Genomic DNA, 10948 nt, shown 5'->3' with positions numbered 1-10948 from the left:
GTGCTCAGACGTTACTCTCAAAGGAATTACTTCTGTACAAACCAGCTTAGTGGCCGGCGCTGCTGTTTTATTTGGTTTAAGGGAACTCATTACGATAAAGTGCGAAAGGCTAATGTTTACCTTCGACAAACACTAAAGCTAAGGATAGAAAAATAATGTAAAAACGAAGATACAAGATGCTACCCGAGAAAGGAGGACAGAGAAAACACAAGGAGATAAATGCTGCACAATCCTACCTTGACCTCAATGAAGTCTGGTTGGCCCAAAGCGATGAGCTCCGAGTAGGCTTGCATCTCCTCCACGTTCCAGGCCTTCACCAGCGTCAGTCTGTACACTGTCCTCTGTCTCTGCATGGACAGACGGGTGTTATCGATCAATGCAAGTTGCAGGCATATAAATGACATTGTTGTAACAGCAACGCGTTGTACATTTAATGTGTTACACAAACACTTTTTCAATATTCCCCTCCTAAACCAAAACATTCAATAGACATCTGATATGCATTAATCCAGTCGTTCACATATCATCAGTGTGAAATTGGAAAATTTAATTCAAGTAGCAGCTTGCTATTGCTCAGCAGATTCTGAGGCAACACCACGTCTTTGTGACACTTGTATAGATTTTATGAGAAAACCTTCATCTTTAGGATATGTTTGACAGCTTCTTGGGCACTGCCATTAATCAGAATTACATGAGTTGTCTAAACACCTGTCCAGCTCACCTTTTCAACTCTGACATGTGCTGTACATACCATTCACTCTAATCAGGGAAGACAAGCAGACATCCCCTGGCAGGCATTAGTATAAAATGCTTATGATTTCCATATTCAAACTGTAATTTCTTCACTTTTGCTCTTGACTTTTTTAGCACCGATAACGACAGTTTGTTGTCGCTAACATCTGTTCTCAACGGGCAACACAGCAGCGCACAGATGTCCTGTCAGCTACCTACCTTCTGTCTAAATTACAACAGTGGATAGTGTGCATGTGTTTAGGAATTCTCAAACCATTTTCAATACTTTGTGTACTACAAGTACAGCTGCTGTCGGAACTGTCCACAAAATAATGTTACTTCAAGGAGAGGGAACTGTGTGTGGACTGGACAAAATTTAAAATGAGCAACAACAAAAGATGATGAGTACTTGCTTCAGCATGATTCATATGAGCAGAGGGGGTTGAACTTTTAAAAATCAACAATTTTCAGGAGCACCACACTGCTGATTTCCTGTTTCTGTAGCAAATTCTTAAATTTTGCACAGATGCAAACATTATAGAACCACAGATTATAGTTTGCATTCCATCAACTGCAGGTTTTGAATGCAGGCCTCTTTTAGATTCAGATTCACTTTATAGTCATTGCAACGAATACAACGAAAGTAAGGTGCAGGCCTTTCAGAGCAAAAAAAAAAATAATAATAATTGTAAACAACTATATACAACATAATATAAAAGAAATATATATTTTTTAAAAGCTATATAAAAAGAAGAAATTCAATAATAAGCACAAGCACAGTGTATATTGCACAGAGTGTATATTGCACAAGTAGTGGCGGCTGCATATTAACAATATATTGCACTTATTACGATAAAGAGGCATTTATGGCTCTGACAGCAGTTGGAAGAAGCTGTTTTTCAGTCTATTAGTCCTGGTTTTGATGGCCCTGTACCGTCTGCCCGACGGCAGTGGCTCGAACAGGAAGTGGTCTGGGTGGTAAGAGTCCTCTTTGTGCTATTTATGTACAGTGCAGCTTTTTGTTATGCAAATAATAATTTTTGGTGAACTTATTAAAAAGACATCAGGTTAGATTACATATTGTCAAATGCTCACATACAAAAACATGTTAGTTTATGGAGATCAGTAACAAAAAAACTTGACCTGCACCTCCTGGTGATTTAACCTTCCCCGGATAAATGAAAGTACTGAAAAGGGCCAAGGATTCAGGCTACTGTTAGTATACGGCAGGCAAAAGTGGACTATTGGCAATGTGATGGAGAGGAAGAGAAACAAGGGAAGACAAACTGAGGAGAAGAAAGAAACTGGATGTTCAGGACAGATGACATGACAAATGCTAAACAGAAAGAAACAAATAAATGGCAGTTGGAGACGAGAATGCACTCTTTCCCTCACTTCCCTCTTGGACTGGAAGGTTATCTGTAACATTAGGTCCTTTCAGCCCAGTAGGGAAGGGGATAATTGGCCAGTAAAAGCAGGGAGGTGAGGTATTTCAAGCTGCCTCCATTCCAAATCTGACACCGAGGCACAACTCTATCAATCCCCAGCGCACTGGCAGGGGAGGCCAGGTGGAGGAGAGGAGGAGAGTTGTCAAACAGAGAACAGAGAGGGATAAGCGCTCCGGAAGGATGGAGATAGAGCCAACCATGAAATGAAGACTTAGGAATATGGAGCTAAGAGAGGGGAGGGTGATGGCAATAGAAACGGGATATTTTTGGAAGTTGCACGCAAGCAAACCGCACTATCACAGGGAGGTGTACATATGCAAACACACACAGACAGACTGAACCATCGTAATCATGATAATCACATGAAGCGATGATGCTAAATAATGCTTGTATACACACATTTCTCTGGTTTGGTTGGTTGTTGTCGTGTCAATACAAAACTTTCAGTCCTAAAACTTCACTGACTTAAGAGCTTGTTATACAAATGCAATATTCAAAGCATTTATAAAATATGCACAATGCAGGATAAGTGCTCTTCATTTAATTCTATCTGAACTTGAATGTACTCCTAACAAAAGCGACACAACAATTCAAATTACCTAAAAATACACACACAGGATATTTTCATCCCGCAGAGAAGTTCAGCGGCTCCCTATAGCTGATGTCTTTGCAAATAATTGTTGCTGACATTTTCACAATACAAAGTTTGGTGTCACTCCCAGCATGTCTAACAAGCGGTTTGCACATGATCCTGCTGAGCCAGGGAACCCCGATATCATTAGACATTTCTGACAACTTCAAAAGTAATTCTCTAGATTGATGGCTCCTCAGAGTGTCAGACCGTGAAGCCGTAGTCAAAAATAATCAAAACAGATTCCGGGGAGTAAGCAACAAAAAGTGCCAGCAGGCAAAAGTGTCGCTCTCTAGTCCTGTGGGAATTTGCTGTCACCCACTTGGCCTAAGGTGGATTACCCTTTAGTCACTCAAGAGAGTGTGAAAACAAGTGATGGCAACACTCATAATTACCAGCATCCATGCAAACAGTTGCTGTGTTGTTCTGCTTTTGCAACGCTGAGAGAAACTGAAAATGTTAACTTCGCAGGGGTTGGCATTTATTACAAGGCCACTGATTCATTTAATTTTAAGAAGTTCCTGTTATTTTGCCCACCCAAGCAGTTACCTCACATTGATATTTTCGTGTTGGCGTGTGGTGAAAATGGTGATCTCGATGCCAATTAGAGTGCAATGATCCATCACTAGCGATTTGCCTCAAACCGCGCAGTCACCAACACCTCAAGCTGAGTGTGTAATGAATTTATCATTGCTCGCTAAAGAATTAAACAATGGGGAAGCGGGCTCGTCACATATAGGTGTAATGGAGGCTTCCTCTGAGAGGCTTTAAAACCCACATCTTTCTCAAGGTCGTTTGGTGGTTCACCGAAGCGCCTTTTTTTTTTTTTCCACTGGCATTTTACAAAACACACTAACAGAGACGACCGATTTAGTCAACAGCCTGGCCTCTACAAGCAGGCTGTGATAATGGACTTTTCTCACAAATGATGAAAAGGCCTGCGAGGCTACTGAACTCACTTTTTAAAACTGTTCCAAGCGTATCTGTGGACACGGATCCCGTACTTATTAGAAATGTACACCTTTAGATGTTTTTTGTGGGCGCATCGGTGACAGGAATAAAATAAAAAGCCACCTTTCCACACTTGAGTTAAGTGTTAAAGGCTTGAAGTGCTGGCTGTCGTTGAGAATTGGTATATACATAATAGGGCATCTCGGTCTGTGGTTTCTGAAAGGATCCAATCAAGACTGCAGTTTTAATCAGCTGTTCTGACTTACTCAAACTAAAAATAAAAAAGACGAGTCTGCACAGTAATCTGGCAAATCCATCAGAGGGTAAGCTGGAGATGAGAGACTGCTTTTGCTGTTCAGAGTGCTTTTTTTTAAGGTGAGGATGAGTAAGACAAATGAAAAGTGACCAGAACATGGAAGGTTTGATATCATTTAAACATCAGAAATCCCCCAAATCTGCAGATGTATAGAAAAAAAAGAAACAAATAAAAAGAAATATTGGGGGTCTCAACCTCAAATCCCCAAGTCTTATTAGTTATTTTCATCTGAACTACAGGTCCTTCATATAGTCACATAGATAACATGCAGCATCCATTGTCTGCTAATCAGCAACCACATATCCCAAAGACAGTACCTTGCATAAGCTTTAGCATTTTTCTGTGAGCTATAAGAGCAAGAAACACTTAAAAGCAAAACCGTGGTGAGAAGAAAAGCTGTAAAATTTCAAGATGATGCACCCTAGTTGTGACTTACATAACGAACGTCATGCATAAAAAGTGGTATCTTGGAAACTTTGGCTTGTTTTCCTACTTTTGCCAAGTTACACCCACTGTACCCCAGGTCCTCTGTAATCAGGTAGGAAACTAGCGTCTCCTTAGTAAATGTAAACCTAATGCAGGGCTTAGTTAGTGAATAAAATCCATCAGTATCTATAGGCTTTTGCAAGACTTGCATATCTTTGATAAAGCAAGATAAACAATACGCATTACAAGTGAATCTGAATGTCTGTTTCAAAACTTGCAACACATGCATTACTCTCAGGCTGAAGTTAAGCAAAGTTTATCTCAGATGCTTATTAGCTGACGGTAATAATGCTGAAAAATGTGCTGGAAGCTTCCCATTAATCAACAATAATGCCAATATACCCAGTCATAAAATTAATACAAGTAATTTTCAAGGGAGAATTACTTCTATATTTAATTACAGACTGAATTGAAGGCTTGTGTTGCCCAAAATAATCAATTTAGCACTATCGCATTACAAACTCTAGGTAATTAAACAGACTTGATCAAAGTTTATGCAATAAGCAATTCAAACCTGGAAAAGCACAATAACACGTTCTTTATGGGCACTGAAACAATAACAGAGTTCCTGTTTGCAGCAATGTTGAGGTTCCTTTAATTGTACAGGCTGTAAAAGTGACACAGCCCTCAATCATGAAAACTGTTATTGTTACCCGACAGTGTAAAACTGATCATTATCATCATGTCTGCTAACAGCTTTCGCATCTTTAAAACTCTCAGCTTTCCTTTTCTTGTAAATGTCAAGCCCTAGTTTCTTCACATTTTCCATATTGCCACTGCCCAGCTATTGTACCCAACACAAGAAAAGAGTGCAAGCAGCGCTGCTACATATTTAATGTAAATTAGGACAACTCTGGGAGTTTGATCTCACCAAAGAAGTTTCAGACAGGTACAACAAGCCAACTTTAATTCAGAGAAGAGTGCAAAGCAAGTGCAAATCTGCTAATAATACATTATTTATAATTAGGATTGTGACGCCACACTGCAAACCTAAATGCATCTTGTGGATGACACTACTTGTACTCACATATGTCAACACCGTGCCACGATTTTAGGCTTCAAAAAAAGCAAATTGGCTCAGGGCGAAGCTTACCTTCTCTCCCAGGGCCTTAAGGCTGTCCAGGAAGCGAGGCCAGAAGTCCTTGAAAAGTGGACGGTCAATCTTCTTCAGGCTGTCTTTGGTGCTCGCATCAACACTAACGTACAACTGGGTAACCGGCACCAGGCTCCTGGACATTAGAGAAAACATGGAGGGAGGATAAGAACGATCTGAAAGAGATTCTGCAAGGAAAGATACAACATCTAGAGGGTGTTTGGAAAGAAATATATATATATGCACCTAAAACAAAAGAATACATAATTCTTTATCATTTTTCTAAAGTCTCTGAACTGAACTGTTCCTCTCAAAACTTTGACATGCTCCTAGAAAAACATAAGCACATTTCTGTCAGCTCTCTGAAGCAGGCAGTTGCTCTCCTTCAGTCCAACCATGACTTTAGATCCGCTGCTCAGCCTGACTCTGTATATCTTTGTTTTCCCGTCTCAATTCAGTAGCATACGTGCAACAACGTTAAGTCAAACACTACATGTATTTTTCCTTAAAGCAACAGACGTATTGCATAGGCAGATGCTTGAAAATGAAGGGGTGAGAAAGAAGGAAGCTGTGAAAAACTAAAGAGTGCTTCTCATCAATATTAAATAAGGAAAGACATCAACTTATTTGTGGGTACTCTGGCAAAACCTGTAAGATCAGAGGGACACAGCAGACAAGCAAACAAGACTTGTATGGCTGAAACAAGAAGAGCAGTACTTTACATGGGAGATAAAAATACTTGCTTGGAAAGAGGCAATTATGTAAAGATGCAAGACTAACTAATTAGCCAAATTAACAATGAAAAAGGAAGTCTGGAAATTCAGCTCTTTCTTAAATTTTAATCTTTCTGTCTGTACAGAACTTAACATTTCTCTCTTGTGAAAGCAGTACACTGCAGCAGCTCATCTCCAACTAGGTGGCTCTGGCAGACAGGAAAAATGGCTTATGGCTGGTGTCCTTGCCTTTAGCTTGCTCAGTGAGTATGTGATAAGTGACTCTGTGACAGGCTGCTGGCTTACATATTGGATGTGTCAGTGTATGTCTTGACAACTTGCAAGTGGTTCTGGATTGAGAGGTCAAAGAGCATAACAGAATCCATAAAAACATCTGTGAATTTAGTGGGGACAAGTGACATGCTGCCTCTCCAGTCTAGACAGGGGGTCGGCAACCCGCGGCTCCGGAGCCGCATGCGGGTCTTTCATCCCTCTGCTGCGGCTCCTTGTGGCTTTGAAAGTAAATGAATATTTAATTTAAATGTATTTTTTCAGTTTGTTAGTTTTTAAAATGCAATTCTTAATTTGAAGATTATGGTGAACTTGTAACATTAAAATAAAACGTGTTTAATTTTTTTTTTTTTTGGTTGCTCAAAATATGCGTCACACTCGTCGATGTGCAACACCCGCCGGCACGTGCAGGCCTTGATTATATATATTTATGCACGTAGTGTTGCCAACACGGTGACTTTCTCGCTAAATCTGGTGACTTTCCAAATCCTCTTGGCGACTAGCGACAAATCTAGTGACTCTTTCTGGTGTTACTGGAGACTTTTCTGGTGTTTTGGAGACTCTGATGTGAAAACACGTATCGTTCTGCAGTTACCATCGTCAGCGAGCAGCGGTGCTGCCGTGAGCTCCCAAAGCGCTCACAGGCGGTCAGGAGTCTGGTCAGCAGTCCCAGCTGCAGTCAGCAGGATAGCCAGACAGCATTTTTACTTTGCTGCAGGTGGATAATTTAAGTTTGGCTTTCTATTTCATAAATATGAGGAGGACTCAAATCGGCATTGAGTATTTTATTTGAAAGTAACCTTCAACCCAGCGACTTTTTTTCAGAGTTCAAAATGTTTTTGTTGAATACAGAAATAAAATTTCATTTTCTCTGTAGTCATTAATTTTTACTAATGCAACACACTAAATTTTTTTATACATAGCATTAACGTTAAAACAATATATGCTATCTGTGTTGTCTTCATTTTAGATGTCAAAATGGTTTTGTGGCTCCCAGTGTTCTTTTCTGTGGGAAATGGGTCCAAATGGCTCTTTGAGTGTTGAAGGTTGCCGACCCGTGGTCTAGACGGATAAGAAACAGGCAAACAGCTGCATTTTCACCATTTTTTCCTATTAAGCAGTTGCAAAATGTATCTTCGCTATGGGCGCATGTGGCCAAAAGCAACTAGAACATTAAAAGGCAATGATATTTTCCTTTCTCTATGCAAAAGTGAACTAATTCAGTTCGGAGAAGAACATTATATTTATGTCTAATCTTTTGGAAATCTAAAGTTACTAGAATTGTTCCACACTAACATAATACATTTACACCAAACATGGGTCGCATGCATATGATGCTGATGCTTTTGTTGCATACTGTGACGTCAAACTCCGTCTCCTTCTGTCTACATGCAAACGTATAGACTGAGTTTTTCTAAATGTCCACTTTGGCCGGAGTTTTCAGATATGTTCGTTGTCTGTGAATTGTAGCTTCGTCTATGTGTAAACCAAAGGCCCAAACGCATTGAAGCATCATCGTTGTTGCTGAGGTGGTACTGCCTTATATGGATTTTTCATACAGCTACTATATGTGCAGAAAGTATGTCTAAGAGCAGTGTATACAGCGAACCCTCCATCAAAGAAATATGGATCTTGAATCTTGCAGCTGGGTGAGGATTTGCAGTGCAGAATATCAGAGAAGTCATGCTGGGAACTTGAACTTTTTTGTGGAAAATCTTTAAACAAATTGGGAGATTTATCACTTTTCCCTTCAGTGAAGACCTTTTCTAGAGCCAGGTGGTCATTAGAGAGAATACTGTTTACGCATACAAGAAAGAGTGTCAACATTCAGCAGTTATGGTTATGGGTTGGTTCGCCCCACTAACAGAAAGCAACATCTTATTCATCCTTACTGGAGTTTGGTCATGCAGACTTTTACGGGTTGATTGATAAATGTCCACCTCTGTAATGCAACTCAAGATGACGGATATTTGTGCTGCTCAAACCACTGAAAATTGATATTTGACAAAGTACTAGTTTTATATATTCTTTCACATTCTGAGTACCACAAACAGCACCACTGCGCTGCACCGTCCTTGTTAAAGGGCACACAGCACTCGCAATTGTACAGCTTGAATCTTTGATCTTCCACTGAGGGCACAGTCTAACTGCTAATACACACTCGTGGTCCCTACTTTCCAATTCATCCTCCAGACTTCAAAGAAAAGCACACACACTACCGAAACATAATTATGAGTTATTTTGAGGGTAATAATGAAACGATAACACCCACATAACCAGGATTTGTGTGTCCATTTTGCCCGTACCTGATTTCCTGGGGGAACTGTGCATTGGTCACCAGGAAACTGGAGATGCAGTGGACGTGGAGGAGGCGAATGAAGGCGTTAATTTCGGGGTACATGATTGGCTCTCCCACCAAGGAGAGGGCACAGTGCTTGACTGACAAGCCTTCTTCGTACCTCTCAGGCTTCACTCCAGGAACACCTGAAGGGAGAGAGGGGTCAGTGGCTGAGGAGATGACGGTTTTGAAGTAATTTCCGCCCCATGAAACATAAATCAAATAACAGTTTGAGGTCAGCTTTTGAAATGAGGTCAAACTGAGTAATTACATGCAACCAAACAGGCGAAAAAAAGAGACATGCAGTGCTCATGAAAGATGAGGAGAGGAGAGGATATGCAAAAGGAGAGAATGAGCTAGAGGAGAGGTTTGGGTTAAGCCCTGAGCCCAGTCCCTCTTTGGTTTTGGGCTGTCAAACTATTCAGTTTATCTACCAGCTCTGACACCAGGGTGCAATAGAGCAGAAGGTAAACAGGATAAACTAATGAACTACTAAATAATATAGATATATAAAGAGAGTAACAGCTGACAATTAAAAAAACAAAAAAAACAAACACAATCCAACAATCATCAGTAGAAAAGTCAGAAAATTTTGCTGCAAATTAAACCGATTGTCTTCCTAAAAACTCTCAGTTTCCGTGAGTTATTCCAAAGGAAATGACCAACCAATGTGTTAAAATCAAATCATAAATTTTATATCTAGGACAACCAAAATAAGAAAAATGAACAAAACCGCTTGGGACATGACACTGAAAAAGAGCAGGAGAGATGAAGTGTGTCTTTATGTAAATTTGAGGGTATGTGGAATCTGTGATTTGATCAAGTCTGCTTCGGGGATTTGTTGGGGATGTTTTCTGCCGACAGCATTAGGTATTGTAAAGCTGTATGACATTGCGAGAATGTGCGGTAAAGAGATTAAACAAAGGGTAAAAGCTTAGGGAAACGTTACATACACTGTCACAGGAGTTTAATGTAATACTGTTGTAGCCGCAGCAGATGCCATTTAATCTCACAGCAAATGCAGCGAATCTTAATTAAATAGAACTTTGGACTGTTGCCTTTGTATGGTTTATGAAGCCGACTATAAATTATTGATACGTTTGCATTTTCTATAGCTACAACCACATAAAGTAATTGTTGCTGAGCTACCTTTGAAGGACAACTTATAACAGCTGAAAAGACATCAAAAAGCCAACTGTTCCCCAGGAGAAATAAAACGTTGAAGTCTGTTCATAAAAGTCAGCAGAAGATGGCATGTAACTGAGAGGACAAATGTCTGAAGGCTCATTAAATACATACAGCAGTGTGCATGGGTTTTAGACACTACAATCAAAGTTACGATGTTTTTATTTGAAATAGAAATGAATCATTTCTATTTCTCCATTAATGAGGAAAATGCAGAAAACAGAAAAAAAAAAACCTCTTGGCTACACTTTTTTTTCAAGATAGTTTCAAAGACAGTTCTTCAAGTCTGTCTGTATGTTTGGGAATGTTGTTGTTGTTGTGCTGCACAGACTCTTTTAACTTTACTAATGTGGCCTTATGTAACATTCTTAGACAATGCCTTCCCTCAAGGTTGTTTGGAGAGCCTCTCTCTCGCGCTCTGAAATGAAGCACTCTTGACAAAAATTAAGTCTCCCGGTGAGGCAGCAGGGCTCTGTAGCAAATTGGATAACAATGGTTACCGAATTGAAGTAAAAGCCACAGACTTGGTTCAAAGGAAGATAAATGTTAAAGATGCTCAATGTTTGGATTTGACCTGCATTTTTTTTTTTGTCAAAACTGACACAGGTGAGTCTGAACTATCCCTTAGTGATGCTGCTATAGGCTTAGACTGCTGGGGGACTTCCCATGATGCACTGAGCGCCTCTCTTCCACTCTCCTATTTCTATATATCATCACTGCATGTCTTAACTTTGTGTTCTAACTCTTTCATAGTTTGTGTTTTG

General features: G+C 40.0%; 1 protein-coding gene across 1 annotated transcript in view; it reads right to left on the bottom strand.

Moving 5' to 3' along the window:
* Positions 1 to 236: 236 nt before the first annotated feature.
* The window catches only part of tyw1 (tRNA-yW synthesizing protein 1 homolog (S. cerevisiae)), a gene marked incomplete at its 3' end in the record, with an annotated part of 35629 nt that continues 24917 nt past the window's right edge, over positions 237 to 10948 (bottom strand). Inside the window, exons 12-14 of the mRNA XM_008302984.1 lie at positions 8968 to 9145; positions 5658 to 5793; positions 237 to 347 (exon numbers count right to left, since the gene is read on the bottom strand). Of these exons, the coding sequence (XP_008301206.1) occupies positions 237 to 347; positions 5658 to 5793; positions 8968 to 9145 (425 nt within the window). The remainder of the gene's footprint in view (positions 348 to 5657; positions 5794 to 8967; positions 9146 to 10948) is intronic.

Source organism: Stegastes partitus, unplaced genomic scaffold (genome assembly GCF_000690725.1).
Source record: "Stegastes partitus isolate 25-593 unplaced genomic scaffold, Stegastes_partitus-1.0.2 Scaffold1916, whole genome shotgun sequence".
NCBI lineage: Eukaryota > Metazoa > Chordata > Actinopteri > Pomacentridae > Stegastes > Stegastes partitus.
The sequence above is the reverse complement of the archived record's forward strand: the minus strand, read 5'-3'. Positions and strand labels throughout refer to the sequence as shown.